Genomic DNA, 23,293 nt, shown 5'->3' with positions numbered 1-23,293 from the left:
AGTGGGCACGAGACCGAGGGGTGGATCTAACCATGGACAGTATTTCCCAGGTTATCCATGACTGTGAGACGTGTGCCACGATCAAGCAGGCCAAGCGGTTGAAGCCCCTCTGGTACGGTGAGCGGTGGTCCAGATACAAGTATGGGGAGGCCTGGCAGATTGACTACATCACACTGCCCCAAACCCGCCAAGGCAAGCGCTACGTGCTCACGATGGTAGAAGCCACCACTGGATAGTTAGAAACCTACCCTGTGCCTCATGCTACAGCCCGGAACACCATCCTGGGACTTGAGAAGCAGGTCCTTTGGAGGCATGGCACCCCTGAGAGGATTGAGTCAGACAATGGGACTCATTTCAAGAATAACCTTATAAACAGCTGGGCTAGGGAACATGGCATTGAGTGGGTGTACCATATCCCCTACCATGCACCTGCTGCAAGGAAAGTGGAGAGGTACAATGGACTGTTAAAGACTACCTTGAAAGCATTGGGTGGGGGATCTTTCAAAAATTAGGAGCAACATCTAGCAAAGGCCACCTGGATAGTTAACACCCGAGGTTCCACCAACCGAGCAGGCCCAGCCCAATCCGAGGCCCTGTATATAGTAGACGGAGACAAAGTCCCAGCGGTACATCTCAGAGGTTTGTTAGAAAAGACAGTTTGGATCAATTCTACTTCGAGTGCAAACAAACCCATTCGTGGGGTTGTTTTTGCTCAGGGACCGAGTTGCACATGGTGGATAATGCAGAAAGATGGAACAACACAATGTGTACCTCAGGGAGATCTGATAGTTGGGTGAAGATCGTGAATTAATTCCCTTGTCTGTATAATATATGTGTTGTAGAGTTAAAATATATATATATATTAATTTTGATAATAAGTTGACGATATGGGGATAAGGGGTGGAATGTCCTGGGGTGACTTTATGATACTGGTATCCCCAATCGTCTGGTTTATGTTATATATTAAGCTCTGTACCTTTAAGACTGGCTCTGAGAGCAAAAGAGGGGGAAAAAGAAGCCGCAGTTTGTGTTAAAGAAAATATAACTCCCACACATCTCGCTCCTGGACTGTGTTGTCTGCAGCACAGACAGACAGCGGGACAGAGCTTCTCCCTAGCTTTTAGTTAGTTTTAGCTAGCTGAGGCAGAAGAATTCCCCGGACCTTTGGTTTTTTTTCCTTTTTCTTGGATCTGTGCAAGCCTGCTCTGGACTGAACACCCAGCTAAACCCCGGGAGCCCACGCCTGTGGCCCACCAGGGCCTGGGCCTCGGCACTTTTCCAGCGCTGGAGAGACTGATAAGAAACTGAGCAAGCCGAGCTACACACCACATGAAAAGGACTTTTCTTCCTAGATTTGCCATCCCATCGAACAGCAAGAAGTTTTATTATTTAATATTATTCAATTTTCTGTTAAATAAACAGCTTTTTCCACTTCTCTCCAAAGAAATTTTTTCCCTTTCCCGGACCGGTTGGTGGGGAGGGGCATTTCCCTGGGGAAATCCCCATCCAGAGTTTTCCTCCCTAATTTGCCCTAAACTAAGACACAGTATATATGAGGTTAGCAATATTGTTGAAGAACATTGCCAGCATAGACACAATTTACACTTGTCATTATCATAATAAAGATATCTGAATAAATTTTTTGGCTAAGAGCATTACAGTCTTCACCTTTCCATAAAATGATGGAGACTAGGTAATGCTTTTCCTGTTTGAGCACCCACTAAAACATGGTTGACACACTTAGACATTTCACCTTATGGCTTGTTTGACAATTTAAATTGTAGCAGTCACTGGGCAACAGATTATGTTGCTTTCTATTGTTTCTTTTATTTTCTAACACAATTGCTGTCCTTATCTCACACTGCCTAATACCTGATTACCTAATGAAACAATGTCCTTTTATTTTATTCACAGTGTAATGCTTTATTCTAACAAACAATACTGTACATATAAGAAGTAATGGGTTCAAACTAAAAGGGTACATTTAGGTTAGGTATACAAAATAAATTCTTTACTATACTTTTTTATATATACATATATATATAAAAGCAGTTTCTCCCACCCTCAATAATATTATATATATGGAGGGAGAATATTATATATATAGTGGGAGAAACTGCTTTTTTTTTTTTTAGATACTGCATTTTAATTCTGTTATACTGATTTTTTTGTGTAATAGCTTCTAAACTGATAGTCACATTTCATTGATGAATTATACAAGACTGCTTTACAAAAAGAAACAAGGTAACATAAGTGCTTGAATTTAAAATTCATCACTGTGCAAACAAACAATGGAGTGGGAAGAATAAAAGTGTTCGGATTAGTGGAGTAGTGAAGGGGGAAGGGTTGACTTAAGACAGAGCATAGGAGCAAATTCTGCAGTCAAAAGAACATTTTCAGCAATTGGTGGTGGCAGTGTTGCAGCATCTCAAAGGAAAGTAGGTATTGAAGAGAAGTGGAACTCAGAAAAGGGAGTTTACTCATAAGAAAGATTCTACCGTTAACAGCAGTGTCAAGCAGTAAAGCCTGAGAACTTGCCAGCAATTAGTGCAAATGTCAACATATGACAGACTCAGTGTCACAATGATTTTACTGAGACTTGGATGTGCAATAATATAATATGAGAATTGATTCCATATTCCAATTTATCAATGCTTGATAAAGAAAACTCTTTCAGCAGTTGTACTGAGTTTTGTTACAGCTGAAAGGAAAAGCTGATGGGTGAGACGTATAGACTATGGTTGATTTATCTTTTACACATACTTGTACAATAATAGCCAAAATATAAACTAGGAATTGTGGAATTGCTGTAATAGCACACAATCCTTCCCACAAAACAAGAGAAGGGAATGGAAGATTATTTTCAAGTTCACAGGTGAGACTGAAATGAAGAAAATTATCTTTTCTCAAAACAAAGGACACACCAGCAAAACAATCCATCAAGCTGAAGCAGTGTGGGCTTTCATGTGAAATTAAAGAATAATGATCTGATGTTTGTTTCAGACAGGTATCATTATTGACTTTCCAATAACAAGCAGAATACTACTTCTCACATAATTAGAAACCACTCCTGAATTTAGACTAAAGCATGAGAGATTTGACAAGAGATGATCTGTTTCTATAACAAAGAGAAGGACATTTTAAGGATGTACTACTTGTCTCAAAATATTAGAAATAATGAGGAATAATAACAGTGTGATGGAAGAAATTCTTCAAACTTTACCTTTGTGGCAGCATCAAAACAGACAAAGCCCATGCTGAAGTCAATGGTAAGTCCCATAAGATGACTCTCTAAAACACAGGCATATGTCTTGCACTGTAAAAGAAAAATCAGAGAAGGTAGTTACCACAGAAGATATTTCTTAATTTTCTTTCTAGTACTACTGCTTCTGAGTCTTTATTCTAATGTTTATGTATCTCAAAATTATTATCAGAAATAAGTAATTTGTGTGTAAATACATCAATTTTTTTTTGTCAGTGTATTTCAAATAAAAGGATTTTTATAAGTGATGAAGTTGTCTAAGTCATATGAAAACAGGCTTTGCTTCCACTAGGGAAAAAATTAAAGAGGGTCAGAATTGCCTCAGTGGCTTACTAATAACATTTTCTAAAAGGAAAATTTTATTATTTTCAAACCTCCTTATTTTCTTTTCGTACCCAGTAACAAATTTTATGATTAATATATTCTTTTTATCTTTTCAAGGAAAAAAAAAAAGCCTATGTAAAGTATCTCTTTGGTACACCGTTTCTTGTGGTTTTCTGTAGTCCTAAATATCAGGGAAAAAGTTAGTATTCTGTACTATTTAGCAGCTAATGGAATTATCTGAAATAACTTTTTTTTGGTTCAGATGGTGGACCAATATATCTTAAAGCTTTCTATGAGAAACCTAGGACTTCTCAAAGACTTTATCATTGTATAGTTTTTAAATATATGCTTCTATTTATTTCCATAACATCACACTTAATACACACTCTGAGACATTTATAAGTGTAATTTTCAGCATCAAAACTACTGCTGAGCTGACTTCAGGTAAAAAATGACAGACTTGTCTTTTTCATCATAAAATATGTAAAAAAAAAAAAATTTAAACATTTCCAAATCAGATGGAAGTTCTTTAAAGAAATTATGCATTTTTTATAGACATTTTATCCTCCAGGTTAAATGAAATACAGATATATTCATCAAATATTGCTGTAGCCACTAAATTTATGAAATGAGAACAAAGATTTCCATATGTCAGCAAAATCAAAATATAAATTGCAAACATGGGAACGATGTGGGTTAAGAATTGTAAGTATTACAGAAGAACCCATGATTATTTCTGGCATTTTGATTATCAAGGATAAATCACATGTCTTTACTTATATATTCTTTGGGTGGGCTCTTTGGATTCTAGATGGTCTTCCTCAGAACACAAGAAGCTAACAGCTTCTAAATAGAAAATGCAGTGAAGGAAAATTGAAAACTTCATACTTAGTGTTTATATTAACAAACAAAAGTGGCTTTTTCTTTTTTTTTCTTTGATCAGCTACACCATAAGACTGTTATGAATGTGTAAAATTTGATTGTAAATCAGTGTTGATAAAGAAGAGGATATTGCCTTTTGTACTATCTCATTAGCAGAAGAAAAAAGTGTAAAGTGATATATTTCACAGTTACTCAAAGTTAATTAAGTCACATATGCAAAAATTTTCAAGTTTAGCAGCAAAGCAAAAAATGTACGGTTTTGTAGAATTACCTCGCCAACATCTTAGAGATGCAAATTACATTTTAATTTGTAAACGTTTAAGATCTGGAACAGACTTAGAGCCTTTACTGGAAATTAAATTTGGCAAGGAAAATGTGTATCATATTTAAAGTACGTATTGTCATCTAAAGTTATCTAACCTCCCACCCCAACACGAGAGGCCAACCTACAGTGTGCACTGCAGCACCGTGCTGAGCTGGCACAGCTCCTCTGCTTGAGCCCAGCACCGCTCCTGCTTAATTAGCCTCACTGGGAACTCGGGATTTATGAGAAACAGGACACATCAGTCTTGGTTCAAAGCTGCACTGAAAAAGCAGCCTGATTTCAAGTCTGAAGGGTATTTCTACAAAAGGCAGTGCACAGTTTGTGGAGGAATATAATCTAGTTCAGCTCAGTGTAGTTATTTGCAGGAAGAAATTGCAGGTCACCAGTAGCAGCTGAACATTTAGTTACTTTTTACTTATATAAAAGACCACTCCACGCCCTCAGACTATGATGTTCAAAACAATTTAGAGAACAAAAAACGTGAAAACAACAAAAAGATTTCTGGATTGTGTGAATTTAGTTTTCCTGGAGAAGAATATCCCTTGATTTTTGTAGGTGGTGTATCCACTTGCACATGATTCTGGTGACAGGTAAGAGTAGGGAAGTGAACTTTCAGACACTAGATAACTCTCATATTACTTTTCTCATCTTTATTTTCTTTAAATTGCCTTTTAATTAAGATATTTGGAGAAAACAGGCAAATTGTTATCAAGATACGAGGTAATTTAAAATTTCTTATGCATTTAACATTTTTAAACTTTAAAAGTTACTATGAATAATATATACTATGGATGTTTGGCTTTGGTTGCTGATTTCTCACAAGAACTCAAGAAAACCTCATCAGTTATGAACCATCCCCTTCCCAAAAGAAGCAGAACACATTTCAGCAGTCACTTGCTGTTCTTCCATGGAATACAGAATTTTAACTTTGGCTTATTAATAATTCAATGGGTCAGGCAGAGGCTGAAGGAGACAGAAGTTCTTCCTTAGAAACTATTTCTTCAACACACATAGTTTAAATTATGGAAAAAACAATATATTCTGACTTCACATAAGCCATCTCTGAAGCTGAAACAAAGTAAACTCTAAATCTAAGACTTAATTCAGACTTTTAAACTCAGATTCAACTTCAATGAAAACATATGTTAAGGTAGTGCAACATAAAACAGCTTACATAATAATCCTTACATTAGAGAACAAAAAACTGCAATGCAAGCAAGGACAGCAAGAAAAAAATCATGATGGAAGAGGTGAAAATATTAGCTTAAAGTATCAGGAACACAAAGGGAATGTAACATCCATATATAATTGCACGTCATTATGCAAGTTATAGTAGTCTCAGGTTCTTCATGCAACAATGCTGTGAGAAAGTAAGGAAAAAGGATTTTCATTTTGACTAATTTTTTTTTAATAGGTAATTATGAAAATGTATTAACACCACTTACTACATTACAAAACTAATTAAAGAGTGATTGTAACACACCAAAATGACACCACTGTATCATTGTACCATATTATTGCTAAATTATTATCAATTTGACTATGCCTCCTCTAATACATCTTTTCTAAGAAAAACCAACTGTTTAATTTTTGGTTTAGATATACCTCTGGCAGAAGCTATGAATAAGGTTGAAACAGAATTCATTATTTATTTATGGTAATGTATTTTAAAAATATTTGAATTTGTTATATATTCTTTGTAATTAGATTAGAATTGGCTCCTGATTAACCTCTTCTGGAGATTATAGCCATTGAGTAAGAGTTACTGCTTATGATTATGGAGTAGCACACAATGCAGTTGAATAATTTTAAATGATAGTTTTGAACTGAAGTTATAGTTTCAAAATTATATTATTTTATTGTAAGACAAACCTACTGGATTAGCATTCACATTAAATATGAATATTCATATCAACATGAATGCATAAACCAAAATTTCAGTAAGGATGTACAGTTGATATCTTAATTTGGAACCTGTCACCTTTTTTATTCTAACAGAGCAATGAAAGAATTTGTTGGAAATAAATTATACCACCAGGTTTTATCTGCATCTGCAGGTTGGTAGATGAAAGCAGTAATGGTTACTGAAAGAAATATCAAGAGGCCAAACCAAATTATGTTAAAAATATTCATTTTTTTTTCCAAATCAAGATACAGAAAATAAAGAAAAACATGCAAAATAAAAAGTGTGATATTAAAATAAAAGTGTGACAATAATATTCTATCATGAGAAGCCTGTTTGTCCACTTTCACAAACATATTATAATCAATCAATCAATCAATCAAACAATCAATCAGGAAATCATTACTTTGAATTCTTAATTGCTACACTGAACATCAGGATAGACAAAAAAAAGGTGAAAAGACTAAGATGAATCTGAGGTTAAGATTATAAAGGAAATTATTTTTGAGAAGCATGATGGCAATTTTCAATAAATGTAGCTCTAAAACCCAAAAGAAAAATCTAAACTAGGAATGCTACAATATGAATTAACCTGAAAGTAGAAAAAATATGATGAGGTGGCTTCTGAGTTAAAAGCTATTCCAAAAAAATTGCCATATATTCTTTTACTGATGGCACAGCAGTGCTTCTATGAAGTATGTTGCAGGGAATTATATAAGAAAGACAAAAACTCTTGAATATTTAGTGGCAGAGGACAAGTATTATTGCAAGTTTTACACAGGAAACCTAGACTTGGATTTCCTAGCATGCAAGTACAGCTTAAAATTTTTATAAAAAGTAACAGCATATATGAATTTAAAAGATGAAGCTGAACCTCCCCTGACTCCTCATGCAACAAAGGTACAGCGCATTAAAACTGACAGCAGTGTAGTTTTTGCAAATTGGATCTTCATTAGTATAGACCAATTCAGTCCATCTGCATGTGGTGGTTCACAGGTCAGAAAAGGGCTAATATATAACTAACTAACACTTTGTCTGAATAAAAACATGTCAGTGCTTGCATTCCCAGGAGGACACAGACAATGTGTGAGCCAATACTTGCACAGGCTAATATGCTAATATGGCTTGGGTAGGTGTGTATAACTCCTGCCAACACCAACTAAAGCTGTTCTAACCACATGTATATTTCATTATTAGAAAATCAATATTACAATTTGGATTAGGTGAATTATAATTGTGGTTCTCCTTTTTTAAGACAAAAGTCATGACTTTTGGGTCGTGTGAGAAGAAGTTATCTTTAAACTGTGATATGTAATTTTGCTATAAAAAGTCACTAGTAATCTGTATTTGAATGTTGTCCATCTCTGCACTGTCATCTGACAGTAAATACACAAGGAAAAGAAATAAGTGAAGAAAGAATAATGTGTCTGAGGTACAATTTTTTTCTTGTTTGTATCCCATAAGTACTTCACTCAATATACTCTCATTCCTGGCATTACAAGGACAACTTAATTCCTGCAAGGTTCTCTTGTGTTATTCAGTAACAAAGAAAGGTAGCATGTAAGCCAGTAAGAATATCTAAACAGCTGGATTTTGTCCTTGATCCACAGATTATTTTTCCTTGTCTGTCTGTGAATTTCAGTTAACAAATATGTATCACATTGTCATAATAACTCAAAGATTGTATTTCAGGTGACCTCTTCTGAAGGCTGGATTGCAAAATGTTTGGGAACAGCAAAAGCACTTACATAAAAGAATAATAACTTGAGAGCTGCAGAAGGTCATAAAATTTCTTCAATTATATCATTATTTCATATCAGCCTAATTTGTTTATGTACCAAAAGATGATCACCAAGGCAGTTGTTCTCACCTGTATCCGTTCAACTTCTAAAAAAGTTGCTGTTTGGAAGGCTTTTTCCCATAGTGTTAGGTCAGACTCTAGTTCCACAGAAAAGTAAAGATCTTCTCCAGATTCTGACTGGACACTGAAGCAATGTTTCCGACGGTCCAGGAGATCACTGTCCTGATGAAAACCTGAAGTTATATAATCTGGCATACATCAATTAATATTTTTAATTGCAAACATTTATGCCTCAAACCCAGCATTTTTAAGTGGCATCTTAAATAACATGAGTAACCACAGTAACTGAGGAACTGAAAGTCAGGGGTTTGGTCTAAACATTGACATTTCAATGAATTTTAAATTGATGCCTATATTCAGAATGGCACAGAACAGCATATCTCAGGCAGTAATTTTAAGTATTTTAACAAATCACTTCTTAAAATGTAATATATTTATATCATCTATATCTATATCTATATCTATATCTATATATCTATATCTATATCTATATCTATATCTATATCTATCTATATCACTTATACCTATATATATATCTACATATATATCAGCTATACACTTTTATATTAGATACATTCTATGAAAGTTTTCCACTTTCTATTCACATGAGGAACACAAATATCAGCTTCTCTGACCTATTTGACTTACACACCCTGCTCTGGAAGGCTGGTCAAAGGAATATATTTATTTTAAGTATGAAAAGTCCTTATGTTCTATTTTCTTTATAGAGGCTAGAGAAAACAAGTTCATCTTTCTGGTGACTTACAAAATCCAACATACAATTAGTCTTTAAATGGATACTGATGGTAGAGACTATAGTGGCTGCCCATGGCTAGGTTGCTGGCTTTGGTCCTGAAGGAGAAAATAACTTTTGGCTTTACTTTCAACATAACATCACACAATGGATATCAGGCTATAAATATTAAAAAAATTAAAGATTAATGGCATTTTTAATTGGTACTAAACCAAAGAATAAACAAGTTAATCAGGAAAAAAATTCATTAAAATGTTTTCAATTATTTTTCTTAAATTTATTTATGTAATATAAAGGATGTTTCATGCTAAAATTCTGGCATGTAATTTGTTCTTGTGAAAAATAGGTTTGCAGAAACAGGTTTAATTAATTTAGTCCCTGCTACATCAAGGAAGCTTCTACAAGTCATAAGCTCACCAGCTGTCCTTGCCAATACATCTGGAGATTTGGGTATAAGTAGCCTGCATGCAATTTCAACAAAGCTACCCCATAGCAAAGGGCAGAGTTAAGTTCAGTAAAGGAGACTCACGGGACAGTATTGCCTTCTGGTTATACACAACTTGAATAGACTGAGGGGAGCACAACCAGCTGGTACAAGCTGGAAGAGCAGCTTACATTGCTCAAGTCAGCTCTCCCTGGGGCAGAGAAACAGGAACCTAAAGCTGATTGAGAACAAAATACATAAAAAAGGAACCTGTTTGAAACTATCATTCCCAGGTATAGAAGCAGGCCATGGGAGAGCAAGCACTACTTTCCCCTTTCTCTTCATTCAGTAGAAATATGACAGAACTGTTCAAGAAAGTCAGTACAGCATACATTCATGAATGCTTCTGGTTGAAGCCTGCTTTACAATTTCTAGATGAATTGGCTATGGAGGCATCATGCCCTCTCTTTGCAATCACCATGACAAAAACAAGTTGCTAGGATTTTAAAATGACCAGTCACTGTGGAAAAATCTCCTAACGTACTTCCATCAAGTGTTAAGCTAAAGTAGCTCTACAGTGTTAAGTCATGTACGAAAAAATCAGCATGAACATGTTTGATCTTAAAAGTCAGCATTTCCAAAAAAAAGAAATAATCTTCTTCCAGATTTTTCTTCCAAATATTCACATGGATGTGTAGTTGAACCAGTTAGGTGTAGCTAAATAAGTCTATGTCCTATCAGAAACACCTTTCGTCTCTTTTTTGGTATTTTTTTTTCCCCTTTTTTTTCTCCTTTTTGTTCAGGCCCTTCTTTTAAAACTGAAGTGTCAATTCTGTTCACAGTATGTCCTGACCAGAATTCAAAAGAGAGGTTATAATATCCAGGTTGCTGCTAATGACATCTATGCTCCACTGCACACACAGCCAAAGCACGCAGAGCAGCAGCACCGTGACAAATGTTTAACCTTGTGGATATGTGTAGTAACAAAACACAGCATTATAGAGTGGTTTGGGTTGGAAGGGACCTTAGAGATCATCCAGCTCCAACTCCTTATGGCCATAGGCAGTGAAACCTTTCACCTGATCAGGTTACTCAGAGCCCATCCAGTCTGGCCTTGAACACTTCCAGGGATGGGACATCTGTAAATTCTCTGGGCAACTTGTTCCAATGCCTCACTACCCCCACAACAAAGAATTTCTTCCTAACATCTAATCTAAAACTACTCTCTTCTAGTTTGAAGCCATTCTGCCTTGTTTTGTCACTACATGCTCTTGAAAAAAGCCCCTCTCCTTTTTTCTTATAGCATTTCCTTAGATACTGAAAGGCCACAATAAGTTCACCCTGAAGCCTTCTCTCTTCCAGGCTGAACAACCTCAACTCTAGATGAGCAAAAGCACTGGAAAACCCTCACTCCTCCAGGGTAGAAAAGCTACTTTTAGAATAACAGCACTTCTTGTCTAACAGATCTTAAATCGGGTTTTGAACTCCCTGTGCTTCCAGAGCTAAACCTGACTGAATGGGCCTGTTGGGCCACACCCCAAAGGACCTGTCCAGCATGCAGGACTCATGTGTAAGTTACATATATTTCCTGGGGAAGATTTTAGTTCTTCATAGCTACAACCAAAGGAGAAACTAAAAATATTTTGAACTCATCTTTACCTACTTTTGACAAGAGTTAGTAGAGAGTAAGTAATTATTAGTAATGCAGGCTCTTAAAGCTTTTCTGAAACATGATTATGTGTGATCACAGGAATCATTTGCTTTAAAATAACTGGAGTAATAACCCATTTTCAAATGGGAGAAAGCTTAGTGCATAGTTCAGTTCCAGAATTCATATCTCTATTTAGCTGGGCACAGCTAAGGTTTGATGCTTTTAAATTACTCCTTTAGACTCTTCCAGTCTTTCAGGCCTTTTTTGTCTCTTTTTGAGAAGAATATGCTGTCTAGGAAAAAGAGAAGAGTTATTGTGTAGACTGTGGAAAAAAAAAAAGAAGTTTTACTGAGATTGATCTCTGCTAAAAAGTGTTTTAAAAATGCAAAAATCTCTGGAAGCTTTGAAGTGGTTAAATAAAAACCTATGTATTTTATTATCAACATTGATAGTAATAATTGCACTAGATTTTACTAAGCATTAAATCAAACCTAGAAGATGAAAAAAGAGCTAAATGTGATCTGCAATAATTATCCCTGGTTTTGTATGAAGATGAGAGCATGCTTTGTATTAGGAAAGACCTAATTAGTACTAGGTAGCATTTCCCCTCAGTGTTTTGCATATAAAAAGTTTAGAATATTTCAACTACTGCATTATATTGTGACAAACAACATGCATAACAGACTAATTTATTATTGGACTTTCTGTGAAGTTCCTATTCAGAATGAAAACAAAATTCAACATCTCCCCAGAAATAATAATTTAGCCAAATAATAATTTCAATTTGTGATTAGCTTTAATGTATATACTTGTGATTTTGATATCAGCACCTGTAGTTAGGTCCATGATAAGAGAAGTGTAAGTAAAATACATTTAAATGATGTATTTTAGCTTTTCTAAAATTGCTAACATACATATGAAGTATTCCTTTCCTAATTAGTGATATTCCATCCTGCTCATAAAAATAGTTATGTGCAAGGTTCCCTTTAGTACTGCTTCTGCAACTTTTTATGCTTTTTCTGCAAGACCTTTAGTTTTGCATCTCTTCTCAAGCATTAAAAATCTGTATTCTAGGTTTATAGAATGTAATAATTTGTACAGTAGATTACTAGACAAAACAATATGTAGGTAAAGCTAAAATATAGCTTTCCAAATGTCCTTATAAAGGCAGGAATTTAAAGTGGGTTTTTTGGGGTTTTTGTTTGTTTGTTTGTTTTTGTTTTATTTTGTTTTGTTTTAGGAATACGATGAGATTTGTCCAAAAGTCCAAAAATTTAAAAAAACCCCAACTTGTCAGGAGTCTGAAAACCAGCTCTGGATGAAGCAGGAATCTTCATTAATTACCTTTTATCAAACCACTACTTCAACTAAAATATAAATGTTATTCTACTCATTTAAGAATCTGCTATGACCCTGTATTATTATGCTCATTTACTAGTCAGTGATGGACATGAGCCAATTTCATGTTGATTTTTTAAGCACTCTTTTATGCTGATAATGATTAGTTGTACTGTTTGCCCTGATGTTCTTGTTGTGATTTATTAAAACTCTCTGAAGAGAAAAGCACACAAAACTTTTAGCAGTTTGCTAATTCTCACTAGAGGGAATGTAGTCCTACTGAAAGATGGGCTGTGACAAAAGACATTGGCTAACTCCCAGCTTCAGGGTAATCCAGCATCTCTGCTGACAGGACAGTATGACTCCTGCTTGCCTAATTAATAATGATATCCATGTTAAGTGAGAGTAATAAATTTGTCCATGGGAACTAAGCATGGCTCATTAGGCAGGTCCTTCCAAATCAAGGCAGAATGCTTCTTTATCACTAAATAGTGACTTTGCCTTCTCTTCTGCAGGAGTAATCTCTTCTCTTTTGAAAGACTCTTTCCAGAAGCAGCACTACTTCTTTTTTATTATTTGTGTTGTTTCATTTTAAGCATGATAAGTACATTAAATAATCATATTTTGGCTATTATTTAAATCTGCTAAATTGCAAGAGCCCCTCACCTCTTGCGAGGGTCAATGAGAGCTGAGTTCTATTCTACAAAGCTCTCTGCAACAGAAAACAAAACTATATTTGCCACCTTCATGCTCATGGCATGATTTTCACTCAGGAGGTGCTCAAGAATTTTCTGGAAGTCTGATTTACCTATGAATCTAAATGTAATATATAGAGCAGCCTATATATTTTGCCATGGAAATGTAAATGTTAGTGACACTGTCGAGCAGTTTTTGATATGAACAATTAATGTAAAATGTTCAAAACCATCCTACACCGACAAAATAGACCTTAACTTTCAAGAAAATTCTATTTCAGCTATTAAAACGAGGTAAGTACTCATATCTCTCACATTAATTATAACAGTTCTTCAAAATACGTGACTGAGAAAACAAGCAAAACCCGTTTCCTTTGTTGACTAGTTTAGACAGTTCTGCCAAAAGAAATCTGTCCTATCATAAACAAGATTCAAACCTAGCACCTAAATTCCCTGAAGATAAAAAGCATTTTCTTGTGCAATAACTCCAAAGCAACTGTAAAAATGAATCACACCATGCCTTTACACTTGCTGGCATCAGTGCCCTGATTGTTTTACTGTTTGTGTCTCCTTTCACCTATCAATTTTGGCTACATAAACATACACCCTTCTTTCTAAGGACATATAATGATCTACTTCTTCAGCTGGAATTTTGGGAACACTTTGCTTGAGCACCACCATTAGTTGCTATGGTGATGGTTCTCATAGCATTTACAGGCAGCAGGGAACAGATTCACTCCAGAGCGAAAAACAGATACAGCTTCTCCAACATATCCTCATTACTCAAGTAATAAATGAAAAATATCTATGCAAGCATGTGTTTGTACATAGCTAATCTTATTTGGACCCTTCTGAATTTTGTTGTTAAAAAGTATAAAAAAAAATTGAAATTGCAGGTGTATATATACACATATTTAAGTAAACATAGAATTGCAGCCAAATTAAAACTGGACATATTATATTTTGATGTTCAGATTTTACAAAAAGTACATTTACTCAAAGGGAAAGCTGTTTATAATTGCAGGATAAATTTTACTTTCAATTAAACTTCCATTAGAAAGATCTGTCTGATGGCTGGAGAGAAATAGAAAGGTTCATTCCCTGTATTCCATTAGGGTCAGCAGTAAGCTTGGATCACTTTCCTATTCTGCCTGATTAAAAGACAGAATAGGAAAAGGCAGAGTCTTGAAGACCCTCATCTGAATCAGAGCAAGAATCTGAAAAGAGGTTTCCTCTGAGTCAGTGCCATGATTGTGTCTATTTCTTAATGAACTCTACTGAGAAACTTGTTTATTTTTTTGCCATATGAGGAAAATTTTCAAAATGTACATAAAATTGACTAATCTTTCGAAGAAATAAATTATTCTAATACTTTCCAGAGAGGTGGTTATTTTCTGTTACAGAGAAATCAGAGATGAATATAATTACAAACAGATACTAAAAAATGTGCTGATCATCTCTTTGGAGAGCTACTAAAGTTTTTTACCTCTCCAGACTTTGAGATATTATTTACTGGAAATTAAGTTTAAGAACAGATCCCATAAGAATAAATATAATGATAATAGATAGCAATGCTAGAGCAGTCCTATCTTTTCATTCTGACCCCTTTTTAAAGTAGTTTCTCAAATTTAAATAATTGCAGCTGATTTTTTTTTTTTTCCCATATTAGTTGTCTGCCTGAGGAGAATATTGTTGCATTTTATATTATGGTTAAAACAGCTAAATCAGTTCTGTAAAATAAATTTGAAAAAGGAATTAAATTGGATTGTCTCAGTTAAAAAGAAAGAAATAAACAAAGAAGTATTGACCCCCAAATCTGCTTTTTGGGATGCTTTGGGACTTCTGTTCCTTGGACTAGCAATGGCTGATTCAGGGACAGGGACACTTTTGCTGCCCTTGGGAAGAAAAGTTAAGATCTACCAAAAAAACTTACTTGTTCTGGGCAAAATTTGACTGTTACCATTTTGAAGATTTCATACTGAGCATGCTGCATCCCCATGGCATACAGGAAGAGAACCTTCCCTGTATTTCCTGCTGTGAGGAGTTGTTGTCCTACTGGACATAATATGTGAGAACAGCATACTCTGCATTTCCTTGAATTGTCTATGCACGTCTTCAGTAAGAGAAAAATCATCTGACTCAACAGTAGAAGTGGACAAAAGAATTACACAGAAGAAAAGTTGTTTTCATTCTCACTTTTGTCAGTTTTTCCCCCCAAGTTTAGATGTCTTTAGATGTTTTAAAGGCAGGAAAAGATCTTTTAGAGGTCTTCCTCATGAAGGACAAAAACATTGGAAGGAAAAGCATTAAACTTGATTTAATAAAATTTGGAAAATTACCCACCAAACTGCTTATTTATTCTAATAAAAGAATTATCCCTTTGCCTGCATACTCTTTCTTATTTAGCTTCCTTTCTTTTTTGGACAGAATTTCTTACTCAATTAGCTTGTCAATACATTATGTCAAGAAGAGAGTACATTAGCGTAGCACAGTAAAAAGCATTTGTGTTGAACATCAGTATGTCAGAAAATTTGTATAAGCAAATGTGTAAAAAATTTTATTTTACATGTACTTGCTAATAGTGCTAAGAAAAAAATTAAAAAGGGACTGTGGTAAAAAAGGTCCTATCATAAAACAAGAAGATAAAGATTTTTTTAGAAATTAATATTTTTGGTTTCACTTCTGGCTCTGGCTGTTGAGAGTAATCAACATTTAGTCCTCCACTGAGAAGAGAATGCACCAAATGAAGTTTTGAATAGTAGCCCCTGAGACGGGAATGATGTATTTCATATAAGGATTGGGACACAGTTCCGGTGAAAAATACAAAATTATCACTGGTGCATGAATTCCTTGAGTCACAAATTATTTGTGCAGTAAAACTGCAGCATCTCAAGCTAACTTTAAGTATTGCAATAGCCAGAAATAAAGAAAGGAAAAACAACAAATAATTAAAGTCCATGACCATAAAATAAGAGAAAATTGATAAATTAGAGAAGAATGTTACACAAAAATCTACTATAATTGAAAAGGCAGAGTATATTAGTTAATACAATTGTGAATCACTCCAATCTTTAGAAATGCTCTGATTAGATTAAGTCAATGGAGGGAAACTTCTCAATCTGCAGATAAATCTCAAGTATCTTGGATTTAAGATATATACTTGTCTTTGCCAAGTATCCTTAACAGTATTTATATTTCACACCTCACCTCTGCTCTTTATCAGCATTCCCTTTGCTTTACATTAAAAGTTAATTTGGCTTTGCTTTTCAAGGATGTCGCAACAGCGCTGTCAGTCTCATAACCAGACAGGCAACAGAATAAAAATTCTGAAACAGAGAGTTTGCAGAAGTCATTTAAAAATTTATTTTCTGTATCTGTTATTCTTTTTGTTTTCCTCTGTGTGTTTATCTTGTTATTTCTTCCAGGAAGAAGGATCAGACTCTAAGACTGGCAGCCCCAGTCCAACTCATGTAATTTATTTTTCAGCCAAAATGTGACAGTTTATATCAATATTACATAAGAAATGTCAGAAAAAGGCAAGGGTGTGTGTGGGGGGGAAGTTAATAAAAAGTGAGAAATCTCTCTAAAGTTAATGGGAAACATGAAAAGCCTTACTTAATAAGTTTACATTTCAAATATTGTTTATCCTTCCTTTCTGAACCAAACACAAAAATGAACGAGCCTTTATACAGTGGTAGTTGTCATGCATGTAGTAACACTGCCTCTTTGCTTTCAGAGAAGACTCAGATGGTGCTACAGAGCTATGGCAGCAACACCTTTAACACACAGGGCCCATTAAATTTATCCAGAGTAACATGAATTAGGGTTTATAGAACTATGTACATGTGGAGGAGAAACAAACTGAAATCACATACAGAATCACAGGAAACATGAATGATCTGGCCAGAGACACAGCCACCTAGTGCCTATCTCTATGCATGGTAGGAGCAGCTACACACCAGCTCACACCTAAAAAGACCCAGTGGTGGAAATTTGATGGCCTTTCAGGAGCTCTGTTTCATTGCAGAATTTTTCTTTATGGCCTAACTGAAGCCAGCCTAGTGCTAGCTTTGATACCAGTAAACATGGGGATATTTATGAGTATTACTATTTTTTTTATCTTAGAAGACAACTATAATTCTATTTATAGGGGAAACAGACCCTCTTTTCTGTGGAAACATTAGATACTCTTAAATGTAGGACAGAAGGCAAACCAAAGACTGAAAATTACTTCAATTGCTTTCAACTCATATATTCAACAGTTCAGCATTTTTTCCAAGAACCAGCACCTGGCTAAACCGCAGCTGAAAATCTAACATTCTTTGGAGGCAGCATTAGCCTATTCATAAAAGGGATTCATTACTTCTGCCTCTTAAGCATTCTGAGTGCGAAGTGTTTTAGTGGAATCACATCAGGATGCAAGTCTCACCATTGAGCAATCCATATGAATGATAGACCTCAAAATATGTTCTCTACCTGCATTTAATATGTTTATGTCTCTATTGGCATTATTTTTAAAATTTATCTGAATACATTAACGTTGTCAGTAGTTTCCCATCCTTTTTATATCATCCTTTTCCCACACTTGACTTACTGGAAATGGACAGCATAATTACAGGCAATTTAAGTGGCAAAAATTAACATAACTACATTTGAGGATTTTACACATACTAACAGCTAAAATAAGGAAGGAATCACAAGTCTTCTGAGACACCAAGTTGGTCCTGATTAAAATAGAAAGAAAATTATAGCTGCACTGATGTGAATGGTACTAACTATAAACACCAATGATTCACTACCCTGACATGTTGCCAGCATAGAATGCCTTCCACAGTTATCCTCACATTTCATTTCAGAGCTGATCTGACAATTGAATATGTTTCCTGTTTTATATTGAATAAAGTATGCTCTAACTGTGAAACTCCAAATATTTTTGCATGACACTGAAGATAGGAGGTAGGTGACTGAACTATAGAAAGCATTTTCTCATGATTAAATGGAGATTTTTAGATGAGCTGGAGAGCAAGAGTTACTGAAGCAAAAAGAAAAGAGAAGTGCAATTTCTTATGTTACTCTTCATAATTTAACTGAAAAAATGTAACAAACTTTCTTCTATTCCATATACGGAAAAATTGTTTTAATATTTAAACTATTCACAAATTTATCTAAGGTACTTAAATCTTGTTAAGTTATACGCACTTACACATGCACACACTCTCAAAACACATATGTTAAAATTGTATATCAAGAGGTATAAAAAGGTATATAAAAAGACATACAGTTAAATCAGCTTTGAAATACTGAAAAGGATAAGGCCACCTGCCTTTCTGCAGTGACAGGATTACCTGCTTTTCTAGAATACTGAATATTTTTCAATTGCAAGATAAAAATTAATTGGCTGTTAGCAGGGCTTTACTCCCCAAAATAAAGTATAAAGTAAAACAAGCTTCTGGGAGAATAAATTAGAATTATTTATTGATAGCAAATTCTTCCAGCAGTTCTTTTGAAAATGACTCATAGATATATTTTCATGTCAAAAGTGGTATCATTACATTATCTTGCCTGACAAATTTCTTAACACAGATCACAGATTTTTCATCCACATGCTTGTGTCACTCTCCCATTGGCATCAGTCTGAATAAACTTGTGTTGGGAAAAAAAAAAAGAGAGTGCCTTAAATGCTATCAACTTTTTACTGGTACCTTTAGGTGACTAATCAGCACAGCTTTTACAGTTCCTACCTTCTTTGCCATTTTAACTTGACTGACTTTGATTTCTACTAATTTTCTTTTTACCTGCTTAATTTTAGGCTTAAGGAGTTCTTCAGTGCCTTTTCTCTCTGCTTCCACCCCTTAATCAACAGATCTATTGAATTTTTAATCAATTATTTCATATATTTACCAGTTTATGCCCCCAGGTAAGTTATTTCCACCTCTATAAATGCTCCTTTTACATCAAACAAAGCCCACTGCTGTTTGTCATTATTTCACAATGAATAATTTAAACCAATTAAATAAAAATGGGATTTTTGTACTCAGCTTGCTTTACTTAGGTTTCATGTCAAAAATTATTATTTCAACCTCAAAATCTTGGCAATGAAGAGCTTCATATTTATGTGATAAGTATTTTTGTTAGTTTGTAAACTTTATACAGAACTTTTTTTATATTACGTTTTTTTATGGTAGTGTATGAAAGTGGTTTTGAGAGTTCGGGGTTTTTTTAATTTTTATTTATTTACCATATAAAATTGTAAATACTGAATTAGAGGCTCAATGATATTTTGCCGAATTTTTGTCAATAAAACTATTTTTCACACAGTGAAAAGACTGCTTTTTAAAGTGCATTTTCATGTTTCAAATTTTAAGGGTCTTCCTGGTTATTTAGGAGGTCCTAATCAAATTAGAATACAGACTCAATGCCTTGCTTTCTCTTCCTTTTCTTTGTAATCTGATACAGAAAATAAAAGAAAAAAGTATACAGTTACAATAAAATAGATTTATTTGATGAGTAATAAATATGAATCCACTAGCTATAAACCACATAATAATCTCTGATATCTCTGAATAAGGTACAGAACATCCTGCCTTGTAGCTGGAGACTAAGGCCACTGTGACAATTGAAAATGGCATCCCAATCTTCTATATTTTTTGTGAAAGGAATCAGTCTTTGGAATGGGTGCTGTTGGAGTCTGGAATACAGAATGTGTGCCCTTGTTTCTGATACTTAGTTATAAGATCTAGAAAAACACTGAATTTCATATAATATGAAATTCATGAGCATGTTTTCATAGTGATACATGAAAACAAATGTTAAAAGTAGATGAAAAAAGCTAAAAGTGTAAGTGTGTAGATTAGAAAGTTTTTTAAATCACTGGGTGAAAAAGTTAGTTTAGTGAACAGGAGACAAGATGGAGGATATAGGGTGTTGTCCCTTGTCCTTCTTCTTTCTTCTTCATGTTCTTCTCCTAGAGGTTTTTGGGTAATAGTAAGTGATTGGGTAGAAAATGCCGCAGTGCAGCACACAGGTGATGGGTCATTGGGTCATTAAGAAAAATAATATATGTGTTTATTGTTAATTGGGTAAAAATAGGTATAAAGATAAAAGAACTGCGTATTTCAGGACCATTTTGTGCATCAGACACGAAGTGTGCCACAAGGCCTTGTTTGTACCATCAGAAGAAAGAAATGTACCAAATTGCAAAGATTAACCTTGTGTAGCCAGCCTGGAGAGACCTGTTAAGTTTTGTGATCACCTGTTAATAAACATGAAAAACAAGATTCTAACGAGCTCGGGAGTTTTCTTCTAATCAGAAGAACTGAGATAAGCAGAGCTCCCCACGAGGGAGGATCCCAAAAGAATTCAGTCCAAAGGAGGCTGAGAAATCCAAGAATAAAAAGAAAAATACAGAAGAGATGCAGCAGAAACAGAGAAACAGAAAAAAATACTTTTTAGAGAAAAGTTACAGATGCTAGATGAAAAAGAACACTAAACACATGCAAGTAAATATAAAGAAAACATAGGTCATGGTAGAAGATAAGTTTTGGGTTTTGTTTAACATCTTTCGACTATATACTTTTCCTGAAACTTAAATCAGTTCAGTACTTTGTAGTAGACAAAGTATTGTGTGTAGCCATTAATATTTGTTTACTGTTTCAATATTTTTATTGTTACCAGAAGAGGAATTATTCTCTTATCCTGAAACACTAAAATATTAATGAGCATTCAGTAGGATCTGGTAGTTCATTTTCTCCACTGTAGTGCTTCTCTCATGAAGAGAAACTTAGAGAAATCTCTCAAACTAAGGAAAATTACAACTCTATTTAAAAAGAGAAACTTGGTACAGTAAATCTCTCTAATCTAGACTGTTTAAATTCATCAGAATTTTAGTTACAATTAAGTGGGAAATGGAGAAAAAATACATACAGACGTGTTAAGTCCTGTCCCTGTGGCACAAGGGACAGTCATTGAAATTGCCAATATACACAGGAGAAAATACCAGCTGCCTTGAGTGACAGCTGCATCCTAATGAATATAACTCTAAATGTGGACGATTATTTTAAATATCTCATTCAAATGCAAGCAAGCCATGTAATAGAGATACACTTTGCTTAGTAAATTATGTGGTAACACTTAACTCTAAAGCACTACTCACTCAGCTAACTCATACAAAGGTTAGCACAGCCTACTTGCAATTCCTTCTACTTGAATTGAATATTAGCCAGAAAAACTGTGTCATTCACCAAGCCAAATAGATTTATAACAAAAGTAGCATTTGAGGTACTATAAAAGGGAAAAAGTTTGAAGGTAATCACAAAACCCCACAGTAACTTTTCTTTTTTTTTTTTTTTTTATGTGGCATCTTGTTCAGCAATATCCATAGGGCTTGTTCAAATGGGTCCAAAAGCCAGTCATTTCTTAAATGGAGACTTTTAAGATGCTGGCATAAAAGTTGAACAAACCTTGAGTTTCTACAGATGTTCAATATAGTAGTGTAATGGGAAGCTGTTTTTCTTGGTTTTATTTGCTTTTATATTTAGTGAAACCATAGCTAAGTTCTATAGCACCTGCTGTAGAAAACTAGAACATGGTGAAGATTAATGCTCCAATGTCAGAAGCTGCAATTCCACTGCAATGATTTTTCCACTTCCAGTTTCTATTATTTACAGGTTTTTGTCAGCTAAAGAACTTGCTTGGAACATTTCAGCATTTTATAAGCGTGGCCATATTTACAGACAATAAATGAATAACTGAATATCAATAAAGTGGTAAAGAAACATATCAATTATATTCTTCTATTACTTATGCTGGAATTGCTTCTCTGTTAATATAGACTGAGGCTGGAAAATCTTCCCAGATAGTTTGAAGGGCTGGATGATAAAAAAACCCCAGCATATTTGTACTTTTTTATGTGCTTCTACACAACAGTGCCAGGAAGGCACTGGTTTAGGTTTTACTGCTTTGTGAACTGTCTCCTTGGCTGTAATAACTTCTGCTACATGGTTGAGAAATTAAAAAAAAAAAGAACAAAAAACCAATGTATTGGTATACAAGAATAGGAGACATAGAAAAAAGAGAGGAAAAGAAAAATGGCTAAAATTGCAAGTGACTTAAGAAGAGCATCAACATACCCAAATGGCTAAAAGAAGTACCTTGAAATTACAGAAAATCATATGGCATGTATTCCATAAATTTCTATTCAAAAAGTATAAAAAAGTCTTTGGATAAGTCATAAGGAGAAGTCACCCTAGCTCCAAAGTACTCAGTTCTCTGACAAAGGGCTACCTTGACACTTACTGCATTAAGCCCAAGGCCTGAAGCAATCAGAGGTTACCAAAGAGAATGGGGAAATAAAACGTGCATGTAAGAAGTGGCATTTTTCAACCTTTCCAAAGGCTGACTGTGTTCTTAGAGCATTGTTAATTGACACCCTCAGTGCAATGCCTTCACTGAGTGAACAACTTGTCCTTTTACTCAGCTCCCAACATGAGCACTTCTAAGGAGCCAATATTTGCACGCACTCAGTAACTGAAGGACATACCACAGTGATGGGATGTGTTGCATTTGGGATGTTCTACTCCTTGATATGACTCCAGACCTCACAGCCAACAGAGTGGCAAAAGTAAACTTTTCACTTCTCTGTTCAGATTGATAAGAAGGTGGATTTTTTCAGACTATATATTTGGTTTTGTGGTTGGGTTTTTTTTTGTTTTTTTTTTTCTATTGAAGTCTCAAGTGCAAAAAGTTTCTGAATTTTATTGAGCCATTCCAACTTTAAGCTGCCTCCCTAAGGAAAATGTAGCGCACCTATGTGACCTACAAAACTTGAGAAATGTACCATTTATGTCAGCAAAAGGTCTTTCCAGTGGGAAAATTT

The 23,293-nt window shown here is 34.7% G+C and overlaps 1 protein-coding gene across 2 annotated transcripts in view; it reads right to left on the bottom strand.

Annotated features, from left to right (window-relative positions):
* Positions 1 to 23,293, bottom strand: part of SNTG1 (syntrophin gamma 1) — a 322,766-nt gene that overhangs the window by 25,282 nt on the left and 274,191 nt on the right. For both annotated transcript variants that reach the window (XM_058832034.1, XM_058832033.1), the window contains exons 15-16: positions 8,567 to 8,719; positions 3,224 to 3,316 (exon numbers count right to left, since the gene is read on the bottom strand). In XM_058832034.1, coding sequence (XP_058688017.1) covers positions 3,224 to 3,316; positions 8,567 to 8,719 — 246 coding nt within the window. The remainder of the gene's footprint in view (positions 1 to 3,223; positions 3,317 to 8,566; positions 8,720 to 23,293) is intronic.

The sequence above is a fragment of the Poecile atricapillus genome, chromosome 2 (assembly GCF_030490865.1).
Source record: "Poecile atricapillus isolate bPoeAtr1 chromosome 2, bPoeAtr1.hap1, whole genome shotgun sequence".
In the NCBI taxonomy this organism is placed as follows: Eukaryota; Metazoa; Chordata; class Aves; order Passeriformes; family Paridae; genus Poecile; species Poecile atricapillus.
Note: the sequence above shows the minus strand (reverse complement) of the source record. Positions and strands in the feature narration are given on the sequence as shown.